Genomic DNA, 20,166 nt, shown 5'->3' with positions numbered 1-20,166 from the left:
TTTTCCAAATAGAGAAATTCTTTTTCTCTCGGGGGTTCTAATTCATCTCCTTCTCCATCCAGAACGGACTTTAAGACAGCTCCAAAAATAAGTACCTTGGAAAGCATGTAGAATTTAGGAATAATAATGTGCCGGAGAAACAAATAGGGCTGAAGACAGATGGGGGAATTATTTCCTTCAAGCAGACAACAGATCGCTTGCTGTTTTCTGTTGAAGACCAGAAGCATCTTCCCAGCAAAGCAGCCTGCCTCCAGCGGCGAGTGGGTTAGTGCTAAGTGGCTGCTCTCTGATGGGGGTCAGATGCCTCTGATCCAGCCCTCTGGTCACAGAAAGTTCACGACACCCATCATTTTAGCTACAAATGTGCTCAACTCCTCACTAATGAGTTCTGGCCACTGCTGGCTTCTCAACACTTGGTTCTGGGATAGCATTGGAGGACACCTGTTATAGGGGGTGGTACGCGGGCCACGTGTGCCGAAGGGAAGGGGTCTCGGTTGATGGATGTGCAAAGAGGGGCCTAGGAGCAAATGGAAACAAAAATATGAAGACTTTGCATGAAATAGTTCCATGGTATATGGCCAATCCCTCAGGTGTGACTATGTACTTTGTGGGGGCCAGGGTAAAATGAATGCATGATCCTCATGTTAGAACAGTGGGGGGAAATAGGGTACAAAAGTATGTCTGTTTCCTTCCTTCCATTGTCTCTCTCTTGATTTGCCCTGATGGTTTTTAACGTGCTTTTGAATGTTGGCGTAAGTGAAGAAAAATTAAGATTTTAAATTATTTCCATGCATTTTAATGTTCATCTTTATATGGCCTAATGCCATTTTTATCTCTCTCTCTCTCTTTTTTTTAAAGTTTATTATTTTGAGAGACACAGAGACAGCAAGCATAGGGGAGGGGCAGAGAGAGAGGGAGAGAGAGAATCCCAAGCAGGCTCTGTGCTGTCAGCCCAGAACCCGATGCGGGGCTCGAGCTTATGGAACCACTGAGATCATGACCTGAGCCAAAACCAAGAGTTGGATGCCTAACTCAGTGCGCCACCCAGTTGTCCCTGCCTAATGCCATTTCTAACACAAATAGAAAAGCCCTTCACTCATATGTGGAATCACTGAAATGACACGGTTTTTATTGTGTTAATCTCACACATGCATGTATGTATGTATCTATCTCACATTCACTAGAACAATGGAAACACTGCAAAAATCAACTCAAATTTTTGTCTCATTCTGTGATATAATCTCACTCGACCAACACTCCTCCAGTTGTCTGCTGAGTGAGGAGGGGCTGAGAGAAAAGGGACATATCGGAGCCCTGTCTCTCCCTCTCCTTGGGAGCCATCATCTCCAGCATAAGCAGGTGGCTAACACGGGGACGTAACATGAGTAAGAAAGGATATGATACAAGGGCGCCTCAGTGGCTCAGTCAGTTAAGCATCTGACTTTGGCTCAGGTCATGATCTCGTGGTTTGTGGGTTTGAGCCCCACATGGGGCTCTCTGCTGTCAGTGCAGAGCCCGCTTCGGATCTTCTGTCTCTTGTCTCTCTCTCTCTCTCTCTCTCTCTGTCCCTTTCCCGCTAGTGCTCTCTCTGGTTCAAAAATAAATAAACATTAAAAAAAAAGGATATGATAAGGTTGCCTGGTCATTCGTGTTTCCTAGAAACCCACTGCCTTCTTTCCACATTTGGAGAATGCAGTGGGAAGTGTGGCCTCTTGGGGCGGTCAGCTGAACTTCCATGCATGGTAGGGTCACCAGAGTTTTTTTTTTTTTATATGAAATTTATTGTCAAATTGGTTTCCATACAATACCCAGTGCTCATCCCAACAGGTGCCCTCCTCAATGCCCATCACCCACTTTCCCCTCCCTCCCACCCCCCATCAACCCTCAGTTTAGTCTCCGTTTTTAAGAGTCTCTTATGGTTTGGCTCCCTCCCTCTCTAACTTTTTTTTTTCCTTCCCCTCCCCCATGGTCTTCTGTTAAGTTCCTCAGGATCCACATAAGAGTGAAAACATACGGTATCTGTCATTCTCTGCCTGACTTATTTCACTTAGCATAATACCCTCCAGGTCCCTCCACGTTGCTACAAATGGCCAGATTTCCTTCTTTCTCATTGCCAAGTAGTATTCCATTTTGTATACAAACCACAACTTCTTTATCCATTTGTCAGTTGATGGACTCTTTAGGCTTTTTCCATAATTTGGCGATTGTTGAAAGTGCCGCTATAAACATTGGGGTACAAGAGCCCCGATGCATCAGTACTCCTGGATCCCTTGGGTAAATTCCTAGCAGTGCTATTTCGGGGTCATAGGGTAGATCTATTTTTAATTTTTTGAGGAACCTCCACACTGCTTTCCAGAGCGGCTGCACCAATCTGCATTCCCACCAACAGTGCAAGAGGGTTCCCGTTTCTCCACATCCTCGCCAGCATCTATAGTCTCCTGATTTTTCACTTTAGCCACTCAGGCCGGAGTGAGGGGTCACCAGAGTTTTGTGCGTGAGGGACGCCCGAGTGCCATCTGTGCCTGGGGCAGCAAGGAAATCAGGAAACACACACCTTTGACTTGTCTTCTGCTCCCACGTGTGCTCCCCCCGTCCCTTGGGATTTCATTTACAAAACACAAGTTCAAAGATAAAATTATTTAAAAACTCAAGGTGGCGATACCAAAGCACTGGCTACAGAGGACAAAACCCGATAAATTGGACTTCATCAAACATGAAAAACTTGTGTACATGAAAGGACATCATCAACACAGCGAGAGGCAGCCCCGCCTTCGACACGGATGGGCCTGGACGATGTTCCGCTAAGTGAAATAAGCCAGCCGCCAAAGGACAAGTATCAATGGACTCCCCTTTCACGAGGTATAGTTACCCGGAATAGTTACATTCGCCGAGACAGAAAGTGGACGGCTGGCTGCCAGGGCCGTGGGGAGGGGAGAGTGGGAAATCACTGTTTAGCGGCACAGAGTTTCAGTTTGTGGGGATGAAAAAAAAAGTTCTGGAGACAGACAGTGGTGATGATCGCAGAGCCTGATGAATGTACTTAGTTCTGCTGAATTAGGCCCTTGCTATACTATGTATATCTTACCACAATTAAAAGAAATTCAAGATGGTGACATCAAAGCCACATGTGGCCCTTCTGAGTGTAGGTCCCTGTGCCCGCTGCCTGGGTCTCACGCCTGTGAAGCTGCCCCTGCCCTAACTTGTATTTATAAATGCATTAAGATGATTCTCTGTCACTAGATGAGATCTCTGAGGTCAGGGTCCCTGTCTCTTTCTCTCACTCACTCTGTGTTGAGTTGAAACTCTAAGCTAAATTGGAGGTTATTCATGATACTTAAAAAAAAAATTCAGCCTTACGTACAATTTACATACATTAATATTCATACATTCTATATGTGTACAGTTCATTTTGTTTTGACAAATGCATCCAGTCATGTAACCAGCACCAAACCATGACGGAGGGCACGTCCACGACCCAGAAATTTCCCTCGTGCCCTTTGCACTTAACACCTTCCCCCAGCTCCACCCTGGGCAACCACTGATCTGCTTTCTGCCACTTTACTTTTGCTGAGTCTGGTACGTCTGTAACTGAAATCAGTCAGCGTGTGTGTGTGTGTGTGTGTCCATAATAAGTTTCCATTACAACTTTTGGCATCTTCATTAAATGGATGATATTCTCTTGGGGCAGCAGGGAGGTGCGGGCTGAGGCCCTGACTCAGGTAAATGTAGATTTTTTTTATCCTGACTGCCATTTCTTAATTCTGACTTTGCATGAACTCTTACCTGCTCCAGGATTCCTTCCTAGACAAAATGAAGTTGATAATAGTCCCTTCATCTGGTGCCTTTGTGGGGGTGGAATAAAGTGGTATACGAAAAGTGCTGAGGGCAGAGATTGGCTCATCGAGATGGCTCAGTAACGCTTTGTTGTTTATCTTACGATTATTGGTGCATCATTAAGCAGAATTCTAAGAATGGCGTTTCCTCACCCCTAGAATGGCAGTGGTACCTTTCTTCTGCTGTTGCCATGGAGATCCCACAACTCCCATGAAGCATTGAGCGTGGCGCCTGGCACTTGATAAGCACTCTGTTGTGTATTATTATGGTTCTTGTTGTTGTTGTTATTATTCTGTTCTCCAGCCGTCGAGGACCCTAGTTTGCTATTCCTCACTAAGTAAAAGTCATCATCTTCTCTAATTCTGAGAAGGCATGAAAGGGCTCCATTTAGACTGCTTGCTGCCAGTCTAGGCGGGGAAAAAAAAAAACAAAAAACCCAACCACAGAAAGCAGCCACTAGTGTGAGATAGTGAGGCTTTTCTCCCAAGGGCCCCGGGAGAGGGCGGGGGGGGGGGGGGGGAGTTCCGTGTGAACAGGTGAGCCAAAGAACAGGAAATACCTTAGTCTTTTTTTTTTTTTTTTGTCTCTGTTCTTTTGAAAGAAGAAAAACGAGCAATGGAGTTAAAAGCTGTAGGGTTGAGTGGGAGATTGAATCCTCAGAACTTTCTGAGATGTTCCGCCGTCAGGGTGACTCCATTGTATTCGATTGTGAAGTACTTGGGATCGTCCAGGACTCTAATTGAGGGAAAGTAGACAATGACAGTAAACAATTGCTGGGGAGAGAAGTTTCCACCTGGTCCAAGAAATGGATTCAGTTTCTGGAATCCTCCGCTCCCATTTATAGTGAAGAGGAATTGTTGCAAATGATAGGAAACATAATAGAACATGCTGAAAGGAATACTTAAGGAATCAGGGGAAATCTGCCTCTTTGATATACAAAATAGTTCGGCTAAATTTGACTTTGTAACTGGGTAATTAACATGCCCGTATGACGGTGTTAGTTTCCCCCCACGCCTGATGTTTGCATGGAAATCTCCAGCCAAGTGCTTCGTCATTGCTGTTCTCATTTATCCCTGCAAACAGACAGGGTCTGCAGTCACCGTGGTGGGAAAACAGAGTGTGAAATCTCTGTAGACCACTTCTCATCAGGCAGCCAGGAGAGGCTGCCTTCCTCTGTGAGTCTCACAAGAAGAGGAATGATTGAAATCATGCTTCCCCCTTACATCCTGATTTGCCTCCTTTTCAAACCAGAACCCCGCCAGACTCCACCCTTAACAAAAGTGAAGGAGAAGCAAGGAGAGACCGAGGCATCTCCGTTCAGCTCCTAACAAGGGAACCATCCCGCCATTTGCAATCAGATAAGGGATATTATCTCCATAATCAAAGGCAATTGAGAATCTAAATGAAAAATCTAATGCTTTTCATGCTGATTTATTTTAGATTAGAAAAAGTTAAACCAGATGTAAACATGAAGAGATGAAGCCTGAAGAAGGAATCTTGGCAGAGTGGTAAATCTCCGTTTTGAGTTATTCGAGGTACAGGGTTGCGTTCGCCAGAAAATACACTGTTGATCCAGAAACTGCTCTGACATTAATTATTGTTGCAGAAGAGAATTCGGAAGATTGAATGCAAACATGCAATTCTGGCAAAGATCAATCATGCACCCAGATTAACCATGGAGACTGTGTCCGAGCGCCCAAATAGGTTGCGTTAACCCCTCGTCAGTCCGTGCTGGAATCCTCCTTGAGATGCAGCTCCAGCCTTCTGGCGAGACCTCCGACATCCCCAGGAGAAGACCCTGGATGCTGAAAAGAAATGGCTTTCTCTTTTTTTTGGACTCTGACAATGTCTGCCATCATCCTAAGGAGAAGACGCAGCCAAAAAATCCACCCTTGGTCTTTGATCCGTAGGATATAAGTAGATTTGGAATCTCCCCTCTGTTTTCTCTGTAAACCACGCATGTGTTCAGAAGAGGCAGAGTGGAGAGGTTCTGGAGGCAGGGAGGGTTTGCATAGGCCTAGGAGTTCCCAGATGTTTGCTCTCTCTCTTCTCTACTTTTGCTGGGTCCCTCTTTTACTTGCTCAGTGCTTTACAAAGCATCCCCCCCTCCACACACGTGTGTGTGCACATGCACAAACATGCACACAGACACGGTAATATGGCGGATGCTGAGAACACTATGTTCCAGTTGGAGAGGGTCCTGGCTGTGGCATTTAGTAGCTCTGTGACCTAGAGCAAATTACTAGATCTCTCCGTGCCCCAGCGTCCGTGTCCATCAAATACAGAGATACTGCCTGTCTTGTGGGGTCTGGACGAGGGGGGTATACAGAAAACCCAATCTCAGGGACTGGTAAGCTTATTAAATGTCTGTCGCACCGATCCACGATTCTCCATCCAGAACTCTTGGGGCCAAATGCGATTCAACGATGATTTCTTAATTTTATTTCAGGAAAGTAATACTTTACAACATTTCTAATGGGATCTGAGGTAGCACCCTGTAATTAAGCTCACTGATGTTTTTGTAATAAAATGTATGAATATTCACACTGAATGGAATAAATTAATATTATAAATAGCCTCAGGTTAGTTGAGGTAAGGTTTGCCTGTCAGGTTCGTTTCCTGCAAACTCAGAGGAAAGAAAAAACTCTCAAATTTCAGAGCTTTTCTGGATTTTAGAATTGCAGATAAGGGATTATGGATCCAGGGTGAGCACTCAGGTATCTTGAAGGGAGCGTCAGTAAACAACAAACCCAGCAAAAACAACAGCATATGTGCTCGTCAGGGCCCAACTCTTACGGCAGGACTTGGGAGGTCAAGCATGGTTTGTGAAGCGTTTAGTCTTCTCTAGATGGGTGGTTCTAGTATTATCGTCCCCACGATGTTCAGCTCTCGCTGGTTCACAGCTCCTGGCTCCCGAGTGGAATCCACAGATGATTTTCTCGTCCGTGTTATCAGTGACCTAGCTGGTGGCAGGCTTGACCACAGAGTTCCTGCCGGTAGCGTGGCTGGTAAGGCTGGGTGGACCCCGTGAGGTAGCCCGTGGTGAGATGGTGTGGATGGTGTGCCAGACTGGGGTCAGGAGGGCTGGTGCCGGTGCCGGAGGCCCATGGTTTTGTCCATGGGCACTTATGTCTCTCTCTGGACCTTTGTTTCTTTATAAGCTAAGAACTGTATGTGTTCCTTCACCTCTCGGGCTTTAGAAGATGGAAATGACGGAGTGTGTATGAGAGAACTTTGCAGACTGGAGCGTTTCCTAGGATTGTGAGATGTCATGTTTCTTTGAATGTCCTGGATCCTAATCACAGTTTTCTATCTTCAAGGACTACTCGTTTTATTTTTTGATTGATTTATTTTTTTGTTTTAGAGAAAGAGAGGTTGTGAGCAGGAGAGAGGCAGAGGGAGAGGGAGAGAATCCCAAGTAGGCTTCATGCTCGGCACGGAGCCCAAAGCGGGGCCCAACCCCAGGACCCTGGGATCGTGACCCGAGTTGAAATCAAGAGTCGGACGCTCAACCGACTGAGCCACCTGGGCACCCCTCAATAAGTGATCTTAATCGCCTCGATTCCAGTCTGGGCTCCTTTACTCGTTTTACTAGGTTTGTGTGATTTGGGGCAAGTTACTTCACCTCTCTGTGCCTCAGTGTCCCTCCCTGTAAAATGGAAATATTAAATCTCTTTCTCCCACAGAGTCGTTGTAGGATCCAGCGAGGTAATTGCCTGCATGCAGTGAGGCCTCCGTGGTAGCTCCTTGTGTGATCCCAGGCTTGAACCAGACCCAGGAGCCTCTGGGAACAGAGCTGGAAAACAGGGTCTGAGTCTAAGCCCCATTGTATGGCTTAGGTCAGTTACTGTCACCACTCAGTAAATAGCATACTAATGGCTTCAGAGACCTAAGAGAGACAAAGGTTTGGAAGGGCTGAGGCAGGAGCCACCTGATGATCACAAAAGAAATAGCTGGGGGCCGATCAGTGTCTCCCAGTGGGTGGTAAATCCCGAAGAACTTCAACAGTATCTTTTGTTTATTAGGGAATGCATTTTTGCATGTGGAAGGAGGGCCGCATGTATTGATTTGCATATGCTTTTTCCGTTCTTTCTTTCCATAATTCCATAACTCCCATAAATCCTAGTGGACACCCACCAAGGTCATGTGGTGCATTAACATCCAGCACGTGCATTTACTCATGTGATTTCATAGCCCTTCACCCACCCGGTCATTCAGCACATGTTTTCAAAGACATCTTGTGGGCCCAGTGCTGTTCTGAGGGTCACTATCAAAGCAATGAGCAAAGAACTTGCTATGTGCCACTCACGTTTTAGGGGGAAAACAAATCAATAAATATGTGTCACACCCGACAAACAAGGATTAGAAAGAAACTACCTCAAAAGCATAAAAGCTGTGTCTGAAAACTTACCATGAGCATCATACTCGCTGGTGAAAGAGAGTTTTTCCTCTAAAGTTGGGAACAAGACAGCGGTGACTGCTTTTCCCGTCTCTGTTCAACATAGCGGTACAAGTCTTGGCCAGACCAACTAGGCACGAAGAAGAAATAAAAGGTATCCAAACTGTAAAGGAAGACGTGAAGTCATGTCTGTTTGTAGATGATATGATCTGGTGTGTAGAAAACCCTAAAGGTCCCACAAACAACCTGTTAGAACTAACAAATGAGCTCCGCAAAATAGCAGGATAAAAAGGCAATGCACAAAAATCAGTTGTGTTTCTATACGCTAACAGCGAACAATCTGAAAAGTGTATTATGAAAACAATTTATAATAGCATCAAAAAGAATAAAATACTTGGGAATTAACCAAAGAGGTGAAAGACGTGCACAACGAAAACTAATTAAATTAAAGGAAAATAAAGAAGACTTAAACAAATGGAAACATATCCCATAGTCACGGATCAAAAAACTTAGTGTTAGGATATCAATACCATCTAAAACGATCTATGGGGTCAATGCAATCCCAGTGAAAATCCCAATGACTTTTTTTTTTCAGAAATTAAAAAAAAAACATTCTAAAATTCATATGTAATCTCAAGGGATCCCAAATATCCAAAACAATCTGGAAAAAGAAGAACAAGGTGAAGATTCAGACTTCCTGACTTGCAAACATACTACAGAGCTACAGTAATCAAAGCAGTGTGGTATTCGCATAAAGACAAATATTTAGACCAGTTAACTAGAATAAGCCCTCTCATATATGTCACGTGACTTTTTTCAAGGGTGCTAAAACCAATCAATGGGGAAAGGATAGTCTTGTCAACAAACGATGCTGGGTTTGGCACCATAAAAAAAAGGGGGGGGGCACTGGATATCCATGTGCCGAGGAATTAAGTTGGTTCCTTATCTACTACCATATTCAAAAATTAACTCTCATGAATCAAAGACCTAAATGTAAGACCTAAAACTCCAGAACTCACTGGAGAATACCCAGGGCAAAAGCTTCATGATGGTGAATTTAGCAATGACTTCTTGGATATGACACCAAAGAGACAGGCAACAAGAGAAAAAATAGGTAAGCTGGAACTAATGAAAATTTAAAAAAAATTGTGCACCAACACCAAAAGACCATCCCAACAGAGAGAAAAGGCAGCCCACAGAGTTGAAGGAAATATTTGCAAATAGTATCTGCTAAGGGATTAGTAACTAGAATATACAGAGAATCAAAGCTTAAGAACAACAACAAAAAAGGGCAAAGGACTTGAAGAAACATTTCTTCAAAGAAGACGTACAATAAGCATGTGAAAAGATATTCAACATCACGCATCAGTAGGGAACTGCGAATCAAACTACAGTGAGATGCTGCCTCACATCCGTTGGGATGGCTACTGTACAAAAAAAACCCACAAAATAACAAGGGTTGGTGAGGATGTGGAAAAATGGACACACTTGTGCACTGTTGGTGGAAATGCAAAATGGTAAATCCTCTGAGGAAAACAGTGTAGTGCTTCTCCAAAAAATTAAAAGTAGACTTGCCACGTGGTCCAGCCATCCATCCACCAATTCAATTATTTGGTGTAATTGAATAATTGAAATAATTGAATAATAATTCCAATCATTGAAAGCAGGAGGCCGAAGAGATAGATATTCGTGCAGTCATTTCATAGCAACATTATTCACGATAGCTAAAACGTGGGAGCAACTGACCTGTGTCCCTCGAAGGATGAACGGATAGGCAACATGTGGCATACCCACGCACTAGAATCTTCGGTCTTAAAAAGGAAGGAAATTCTGACACGGGCTACAATGGGGATGGCCATAGAGAATACTGTGCTAAGGGAAATAAGCCAGTCACAAAAAGACAAATACTGCATGATTCCACTTACACGAAGTACTGAGAGTAGTCAAAATCACGGAGATAGAAAATAGAATGATGGTTGCCACGGGCTGGGGGAAGATGGGAAGGGAGGAAGTTTTCAGTTTTGCAAGATGACAAGAATTACGGAGGGCAGTGCTGATGGTTATACAACATGATGCATGTGCTGAACACCACCTACCACATGCTTGAAAATGGTCACGTTGATAAGTTTTATGTTAAGTATATTTTATTCCAGTAAGAAAATTAAAATTAAAAAAAGAAATCCCCGTCCCACACTAGGCTTGGTAAAACGGAGTTGCAAAACGTTGCATCGCATACGGGCAGCAACCGGTTCCAGCCCGTGAGTAAAGGCTGCAGAGGTAAGGCTCTAATCAAACACGTACACAGGTCTGTGCTTTAACACATAACTGAACATTAAGCACTCGCTCTCCTTGTTCAGAAATCACCAGAGCTTCCCCATCACCTAGGAAATAATATCCACATTAGCATAGCATTCAAGGCTGCCCATGATCCTCTATGATAGTCTGTAGCTGTGGAGACGGTAACTTGGACCACGAACATGGTTATAATGTTAATGGATGTATTAACACATGTGCTCTGACCTCCAGAGCTATTCTCTGGCATTGGATATTGCAGAACCCTCCGATGTTTTGCCATTGTGAACCATGCTGCAAACACGTCTTTGTGAATATAGCTTTAGTTGTATTTTGGATGAGTTAAAAACCCAAGGATTGTATCAAGCTGGGGAGGGACATGACCAGATTTGCTTTCTGGGAACATTGGCTGGCGATGAGGTGGGGTCCGGGGGCTGCGGGGCTGAGGATGAGGAGGGCTGCTGTGGGCTCGGCAAGTAGAACGGGGGCTTCCACTAAGGCGGTGGGGAGAGGCGGATATTTAGGAAGCGTAACCAACAGGGGTCGTTGATAGACACAGCCGCTGGGGCTGGCCCCGGGGTGGCCGCTGGATCGCACAGTGACAAGCTTCAGAGGCACAGATCACAGTGGTTCAGTCTGGATTGCGGTAAACGGAGGACTGATGGGAGGCGAGGAAATGGGACAGAGAGAGCATGGCCGTCTCCTCCAAGAAGGTTTGCGGCCAGTGGTGAGGTGAAGGGAGGAAGGTAATGTGTGTGTGGGGGGGCAGGTTTTTGGTTTTGTTTTTAAGAAAGGTTTGGACTTAGCAATGTGAGGAAGGCAGAGGTGAAGACTGAGGAGAGAACAGGGATCCTTGAGGACACAGGAGAGTAGATACCAAAGGGCACTGTGCGTAATTTACCCTGGAGAAGGGGCTTTGCTTTCATTCATTCTTCATTCCATCCTTTTTTCCCCAGTAAATATTTATTGAAAGCCTCCTCTATGTCTGGCCCCATACTAGCAGCTAGGAATATATTGGCAAGCAAGGCAAAATAATTTTCTTCTCAGAGCAGTTAGACTCTAGGGGAGGAGCAGCCATCCCCTGTAGATTCACACGAGTCCCTGTGGATTTATAATTCAAAGTGAGTGTGCTGAAAAGTAGTGCTTCTGTAAGAGCTTATAAATCAGAAACCTGGTTTTGAGGCTGGTGTCTGCAGGGACACTCCCACGAACGGGTCATGTGAGCCAAGATCCAGAGGAGGACCAAAGAAACAACATGCTCTGTGGGTGAAACAGCATGTGCAAAGGCCCTGCGGTGGGGAAGAGAATTTGTGTTCAAGGGCATGAGAGGAGCTCATACAGAGGATGTGGCCTGGAGAGAGGCGTCTGGGGATGCCACAGAGAATACCTGGTGCAGACCACACGGGGCTTTCTTGACGCTTTGTTCTCAGGGCAAGGAAAAGTGTTGCTGTTCTATAGAAAGGAAGTACAGTGAGCAACCAGCAGCAAGTTGAGTCACAGCCAAGCCTTCCCAGGATGTCCCTATTGGATTGAGACCTGGGTCGACGATAGAGATTCCCGAGTCAGCACTGGGAATTCTCCGACCCGTAGTGCCCAGAGCCTGCTCGTGATGGTTCCAGGCTTTGAAGAAGCAGGCGGCTATGGAGCCTACTCAGCCTGCCATTCGCTGCCAAATGCTGGGACCTGAGAGAGAGGGGAACAGTCCCGTGTCCAGAGCAGTGCACTTGGGTGTTTGTTATTTCGCCGTGGGGCTGGGGCTCTCGACTAGGACGGCACAGGGTGCGAGGAGGGATCTGCTGGGTCAGAATGAATCCTGTGCTGTCATGTCCCAGGTTAATTATCTGGCTACATTTGGTGGAGTTACTTTGAAAAGCAGGCATACATATCTTTCTTGGAAGAGTCACACAAGCCAACAGCCCAGGAAACGGGAGGCTTAGAATCCTTGTTCGGCCGGCTCCCTGCACGTCTGCGCCCCCTTCCCACCCCCAAGGCAGGTTCCAGACCCCCCTGCTTGGTTGTGTTTGAAGCAGCAGGGAGGTAGCTTGCTCCTTCTGCGGAATTTGGGATTTAAACGATGTCCCATGCCCATGTCTCATGTCGCTGCACTTTTTATTTCCTTCCTGAAAAGCTTTCGTGTCTTACCCAGCATCCCCTATGACCTGTCCACGGTGAGGCCATTGCCTCTTCCGATCCCGCTGTGTTTACAGCACGCGTGTCCGAAAAGTCACTCTTCAGTTTGGGGGGAGAGTCCCTGGGGTCAGCGAGGGGCCACAGGGCAGACCCAGTGTGGAACGAGGTGCTCCGGAGTCTGATTCTAAATGTACACATCCAAACCCAAAGTCTCGCCCACAGCAAACGGCTTTCAGAATAAACTTACGAAACCGACCCTTGCCCTCTAGGCAGAGAGAGCCGGCACCATAATCATCCTCGCAGACTGCACAACACTTTTGTATCTATTAATCTTATTTTCGTTGGGCCTTGCAGGCTGATTCCTGAAATCTGATTGCTTGTGGTTAATCAATTTATCAATATTTATTGAATGTCCGATTTCAGCTCAACACCCATTCGGCACTGATGGGCTAGAAAGGAAACATGAGATGTGGTTCTTTGCTCTACTGGCAAAATCCATGTTAGCCGATTGGTCTTTCTCCTTCCCCTCCTCCGCTGCCTCTTGTATTTTGAAATCATGGGAAACCTACTCTTTATTCATGTGCAGAGGTAGCATGGGAGAAAATGGAGACGCGTATTCGTTAAAATCCGTAGTTCTTTCCTGGGAGATTGGAGAGATTCTAGGGACATTTCTCGGTTCTTTAAGAATAATAATGTACATTATTGAAGATTACATATCTGGCAAATAAAAATAAAAGACTGGGAAGGTTTCTCTTTTATCTTCTAGATTCACAGTCGGGTCTTCTCGTCCCCCAAAGGTCATTCTGCTTGGGAAAGAAATGAAGGTCTTTCAAAGCAGGTATAGAGCTGGGCGCTGATCGGGTGACTGTCCCGTTCAAGCCTTTTTTTTTTTTTTTTTTTACTATCTCTCTCCTTTATTTTTATTAATAATGAGATGTGCTTTGGAGCCTCGTCTCCCCCCGCCGTCCCCGACCCATGATGCTAGCTCAGTGGCTCTGACAAGATTTGAAGCTGATTAGAATTTCTAAACACACAGGCTTTTAGGTTCGCAGTCCCTGACGAAGGAAACGATGCCCCAGAAATATTGGTTGCCTCAGGTAGTGCATTTGGAAGCCAAGGGTCCCGCAGTTGGCAGGGGTTCAGGCCAGCGTGGTGCGGGGTTCCGCCAGGAATGAGTAATGGGACACGTGTGGAATATTCTCGCAACGGAGCAGGCGCGATTTAAATACAGGCCTGGTATCTGTGCAAACATAAATCATTCCTCGTGAAGCTTCAGTTCCCGGCTCCTGCATTGTAACAACAACACCAGGCGTGGTGGTTACAGTTCGTAACTTTTATGAAGTTTGTTAACATAAGTGGTGTGGGAACCAGTTTGTTTTTCTCCCTTCCAGGAGAGAAGTTGTATGGGTTTCGCTCACCTTTTCTGATGGTTCTGTAATAAGACTCCGAGGCTAGTATATTTCACTCAGAGACTCTAGCAGAGAATAAGCTTTAAAAGCGTGTTTTCAGGGCGTCTGGTTGGCTCAGTGTCCAACTTAACTGACTTTCAATTAAACGGACTTTTTTTTTTTTAAAGCATGTTGTCATGTAGCAAAATTTATTTTATTTTTTTAAATGTTCATTTATTTTGAGAGAGAGAGAGAGAGAGAACACACAAGTGGAGGGGTGGTGTGCAGGGAGTGAGGGAGAGAGAGATTCCCAAGCAGGCTCCGCACTGTCAGCACAGAACCTGACACGGGGCTCGATCCCACGAACCGTGAGATCACGACCTGAGTCGGATCGAGAGTCGGATGCTTAACCGACCGAGCCACCCAGGCACCCCGGCAAATTTTAGTTTTGAATCCGCATCTCAATTTCAGTTTGTAAATGGGGTAGATGAATTTGTATCTATGGAGAAAAATGTATGTGTGTCTGTGCGTCTGCGTGTGATTATACACAGATGCTTTTGTAGCTTCTCTCTTCCTTTCCCCTTGCCGCTCACCTCTACCAAAGGCATCAGGGACCTGAGTTCGTCTCCATAACGGACACTGTCAGCCCAGGACAAATATATTATTTGGAAGAAGCTCTCCTAGTTCGTCCTTTCTGGAGCCCCAAAGCATGGCTTACGGCTTATTCTTTCATAGTGGCAGATATTTGACCAGATCCTTTAAAAACCTAGCCCAGAAATTGCTTGTGGTAAGAACGTGAATCCTCTGACAGTCGCTTCTGGTGGCCTGAATGGCAAGTCTCATGCAACACCTCTGGCCACCTGCACCCTGCGGGGAGGTTGGGGACGTGGAGGAGAATGCCAGGTTTTTCTCAGAGCGCAGGAGTGAGCGCAGTCTGGCCTGGGTGACCTAGATGTGGACCCGCCAGTCTGCTTTTCTCCAGGACTAGCTTAGCTTGAAATGGGCCTGATGGGGCACTTGTGCAGTGGAGCTTGTATTAGTGGTTTAATGACTTAGAAACCTGTACATGCTGGCCCAGAGGCCAGGGGTTAATGGTCCAGGCTGCAGGGAATGTGCCCAAGCAAGCCTGGGCGAGGAGGGAGACGCATATATTCTGGCTTTCTTTCTCCTTTCTTTCTCCCTTCCCTTCCCTCCCCTTCCCTTCCCTTCCCACCCCTTCCCTCCCCTCCCCACCCCTCCCCTCCCCTCCCCTCCCCTCCCCTCCCCTCCCCTTCTTTCCCTATTTTCCAAGTTCTAATTATGGAAGGATATTTTAGACATAGTCTGAAACCTTGGGTATTCGCACAGAAGGCAAGCAGTTGTTGAAGAAAAAAATCACTCATGACACTTGTTAAAGAGAATAAGGCAGATTTTATTCAGGGAGACTACTACGTGAGGTCTTAGAGTAGGAAAGAGAGTCTGGGCTCGACTCCGAATAGAAGGGAAAGGAGGAATTCACGGCCGAGGAGCATAATACTTCCCTGATGGCTGCTTCTCGAAGGGGTCACCTGGCTTTGTGCGTCTTCCTGTAAGGTCATTCCCATCTGTTAGAGAGAAATGGCATTGTTGGGGCACCTGGGTGGCTCAGTCGGTTGAGCATCCAACTTTGGCTCAGGTCATGATCTCGCAGTTTGTGAGTTCAAGCCCCGCATCAGGCTCTGTGCTAATGGCTCAGAGCCTGGAGCCTGCTTCGGATTCTGTGTCTCCCTCTGTCTCTGCCCCTCCCCCGCTTGTTCTCTCTCTCTCTCAAAAATAAATAAACATTAAAAAAAAAGAAAGAGAAGAAAAGGCACTATCAACTGGTTAAAAATGGCAGGACATGGGAGTTCCTGTGGTAGAAGGGAGCCCCCTAATCCAGAACAACGTCAGGGAAGCTGGGGATTCATAACCGATGGCAGGGGGAGGGATTAGGGGCAGGAAAAATTACCAAGAAGAACTTGATTAGAGGGGTGCCTGGGTGGCTCAGTCAGTTAAGTGTCTGAGTTGGTTTTGGCTCGGGTCATGATCTCACAGTCTGTAGGTTCGAGCCCCACGTCGGGCTCTGTGCTGGCAGCTCGGAGCCCGGATTCTGCTGGGGGATTCTGTGTCTCCCTCTCTCTCTGCCCCTCCCATGCTCACTTTGTCTGTCTCTCTCAAAATAAATAAATAAACTTCAAAAAAAAAAAAAAAAGAATGTGATTAGAGGTCAAGGGTTGGGGAAAGTCTTGTTAAGCCGGCTCAGCAGGATTCTCTCTAAATCCAGACCCAAAAGGATTCTTTGCTAGAACTGGGCCTGACAGGCCACCAAAGGCAGGCCCAGGATGAGGCCTAGTTAGGAAAAGCACTCAGAGGGCCTGACTAAAGTTAGGCCAAGGAGGGCCTACAGACACATCTTTTCTCTGAAAACCGGGCCCGGGAAGCCACCTGTGCCCTCAGGGACCTCTGTGGTCCTGGTTCACTGCCTCAGGGAAGAACAGCATTTTGGATCAGGGATCTGACTCCCCGCCCCACACTCCCAAGAAGGGGAAGGGCCCACACACGATGAAATCTTCATCAATCCCGTCCCTGGCCTTGGCAGGAGACCCAGAGAGCAGAGTTTTAGTTCCAACTTGGTGTCGGAAGGACCAAAAACGCACAAAAGGGAAACCATTGTAAGGAAACCAGTCAATTTCACGGAAGGAAGAGCCACCAGCTTACAGAAAGTGCAGGAGACACTTTCTCGTGTCTGTCAATTAACCTCTCAGGCTACATCCTGATTCAGTCATCTCAGGTCAGGAAGCAAGGTTGGGTATTAGAGACGTGGCTTCAGAGGATCTAATCCTGTGGGTACCCGGCTTACGGGACAGCTCTTCCAGAAGGAGTCCAGGGGGCCAGGCAGACGGAGCTCACGGAATCTCAGGTTTGGGAGGGGCCAGAGGGTCACTTTGTCCAGTTTCTTCCCAATGTCTCCTGTCTGAAACCCTCCTACTCATTTCCACACAGCAGCGGGAAAGCCTCTGCAGGGTAAGCTGACCACACAGAAGCCCCAAGGGCAGGGGGCTCATGACCTGCTCACACAGCTGGAATTGTTAGAAATCCTTCAGATCGTGTTGAGCCAAAATAAAGTAACTTATTCATTTGCTTTTAGTCTGTAGTGAGAAGGCAAAGAGTTGTTACAGTTACATATTGACTTGTTAGAATGTGTCATCTCGTCCCGGGTTCTAGGAAGGCGACTCCATTGTGCTACTCAGGCAGGTGATGGCGCGCTTTCCTCTGGGGCAGGGGTGGGCGTGCTGGTCACTGGGACGCTGGGTGATGACCCAGTTATTTGCAGGGGTTGCAATAAGGGGGATGTTTAAAGACGTTTCTGGGCAGGCAGGGCTACCAGTAGTCGGGTAGGGAATTCAAGGTTCGGGAGGCTCAGGGAGTGAGGGGGGCGGTGCTAGTCGGAGGACCCTGAATTTGTGGGGTTTGGACCCTCTACTTGTGAGAGGCCGCCTGCCTTCAATGTCCAGGAAGCATGCGGCAGGGTGGTGTTGACGTCGGGAGACAGGTTAGGGTCATAGATATGACCATCGTTTACAATATTTACACGTTTATCAATGTGACTCTCATTTACAGGCAGTGTGTGAGAAACCATGAGAACAGCTGAGATCATTGCAGCAGAAAATGTGTGAGCTGGGACGAGGGTGGGCTGCAAGACCCGAGGACCCACATGTACGGGGTGCCGGCTGGGTGTGGGGGGTGGGGCAGTAAAAGGAACCACAGACCCGGCATCGGGGTTTTGTCTTCTCAGGTGAGGTATTTAGTGCCAGGGTTGACTCTGACCTCACTTAGCTCTTTATCTTTGGATAAGTCTTTCCACTTGCCCAGGTCTTATTTTGCTCTCAGACGATGGTGGTTTAGGACAATGGTGGTCTACCGGCTGCTCTAGAACTCAGCGCTGTGGGCGGTAAGCCTCTGTTGCAGAAGCTAGATCAGGGGAGTGGTTGGCCCAGGCAGAGTGGACCCTGTGCTCATGCACGAAATTGGAAATGCACATCATCTCCGGATGTCTATTTTTGCTTCTTACACGTGCACACAGCAACTGTTCACTGCCTCAGTCCTGGAAATCCCAGGACTGGGAAAGACCGGGGGCAGATATCATACGGCAAAATCGTCCCATTGGGAAGCCCTTTGAAATCGGTGGGCCTGTGTAAAACTTCAGTTTACAGTGACATAGGATCCAAACACTAAGAGAGAAAAAAACGCGGGAACGATGACTGTATCTGCCCAAACTCGCATCCGTTCTCAAAATCGGTGGACGGTAGGAAGTCCGTTTCAAATTTCCATTCTGCGTGTTGTTAAAAGATTCCTTTTCCCATCCCCCCATCGCTGTGCTACCTGTCTGCCGAGGAGACTGCTTAATCTGAGGATTTAGCAATGATTAGGAGGATTTGGTGCTTAGTTAAGCCATTTCTGGGGCCATCAGTTATGGGAAATGTATGGAAAGGTAATTGATGAAGGGTCACCTGGAATTTTTAATTGCTAATTCACTTGGCTTAGGAAGGAAGGTGGGGCGGCATGAAATTTTCTCCCTCCTGATCAATTAAGCCTGACCTTTACAACTGGCACTTTTTAAAGGGTGGGTCTTTGATGGATGAGGGGGATGAAGTTATTATATTTCACTTAAAACTTGAGGGTCATCGTGTCTCCATTCCAGCTTTTACAAGAGCGGCGATCCACTTCCTCAATAACCGTCGTTTTGGTTTCATTTGTGCCGAGACAGTGGCCCCAACACGACACATATGCCTGACCATCCTTCACGGAAGGATTGGTCTGTCGTCCCTTAAAAACCACCCTGAGACTGATGTGAGTTGTGTTTCTTTTCTCTGCTGGAAGAAGTCATTTGTAATTGTAGTTTCTCTGTGAGCCAGAGATAGCGGGCACGGCAAAAGCCCTGTTTTATTCAGGCTCTAATTGTTGAAGCGGAGACGCATGATTCTTTTTTGTCCAGAAGCCGTTTTCATTGTGCCACGTTGCCACCTGCCTCATTCTCACAGACTCCTCCCTGCCCGTGAGGAGGCTCATCTATCGGACAGTGTGAAAGAGTGTCTTTGATCAACCCAACTTCTCTGTGTTCCCACCAGTTCTCAGAGAGGGCGGAGTGTGAACTCCACGGCACAGCACCTGGGGCCAGTCCGCATCTGACTCTACCCTTACCTGTCCCTCTCCCGGCCCCCGAGGACCCTCCTGAAGCCACCTTCTGTGTGTTTCAGTTGTGAAGATCCTCCCATTTGTCGGACGCATTCCCTGATTCAACCTGCCCACCCTTGGTGCTTCAGATTTTAATGGTTTCACAGGACGGTCCTTCCTGCGTTGCCTGGTTTCCCTCGTGGACTTGTCTTGGGTTGTGGTCTTCAAGACTGTTGGCTCGGAGGGCAGGGGCCTTGTTTCGCTCATCGCTGTGTTCCCAAGGTTAGACACCGGTGCGCACAAGTATTCACTAGACTGCCCAGGATTATCTGTCCGTCCGAAGGCACCATGTGGAACCAAGTGTACATCCGGGGATCTTGCTTGACTCTCCCAGGCAAGCCCGCAGAGCAGGCTGGGAATCGGATCGCGTGACGGCACTTGAGAGCCTGTGGGGGAAGCACCTCCCTTTGGGTTTTTCTAAGACCCTTCCAACTGCTTTGCGTGACACACACCTGTCCTGTTACTCAGCTTCCTTTGTTGAGGGGACAGAGGCCTCCTCCCAGGGGGCTCCTGTGAGCCTGCTGGGTGCTCGCTCTGCCCAGTGTCCACCTCGCTCTGCAAGAGGGGAGGTGGGAAAAGGCAGGATCACTTCTCTGACCGCCCCCCTCCCCAGAAGAGAGAACACTTATTCCCGCTTTCTGCGCAAGATGTAAAGAGACGCGTTTGGGTCTGTCGGGCCTCCTGGCGTAGAGCATTACTGGGAAGAAAACAGACCGCGTCGCTTTGTCACGGGGGCATGTGACAGTTCCCTGTTTGCTGTCTAACGGATGACCCTGATGCGCACGGCCCTTCCTGAGGTCTGTGTAGTGGCTGCCTGGGTCTTGACCTTCAGGTTTGTTGCAATCACCTGTAAACAGTGCAATAAGCAACGTCCCCCCTTCTCTGAGTTTC

The 20,166-nt window shown here is 47.2% G+C and overlaps 1 protein-coding gene across 7 annotated transcripts in view; it reads left to right on the top strand.

Annotated features, from left to right (window-relative positions):
- Nucleotides 1–20,166, top strand: part of CD2H10orf90 (chromosome D2 C10orf90 homolog) — a 259,408-nt gene that overhangs the window by 54,673 nt on the left and 184,569 nt on the right. For all 7 annotated transcript variants that reach the window (XM_053207042.1, XM_053207039.1, XM_053207037.1 and 4 more), the window contains exon 2: nucleotides 13,422–13,493. Coding sequence is in view for 6 of the 7 variants with exons in the window: in XM_053207039.1 (XP_053063014.1) it covers nucleotides 13,422–13,493 (72 nt within the window). In the remaining variant the exon portion in view is untranslated. The remainder of the gene's footprint in view (nucleotides 1–13,421; nucleotides 13,494–20,166) is intronic.

Source organism: Acinonyx jubatus, chromosome D2, assembly GCF_027475565.1.
Source record: "Acinonyx jubatus isolate Ajub_Pintada_27869175 chromosome D2, VMU_Ajub_asm_v1.0, whole genome shotgun sequence".
NCBI lineage: Eukaryota > Metazoa > Chordata > Mammalia > Carnivora > Felidae > Acinonyx > Acinonyx jubatus.
Note: the sequence above shows the minus strand (reverse complement) of the source record. Positions and strands in the feature narration are given on the sequence as shown.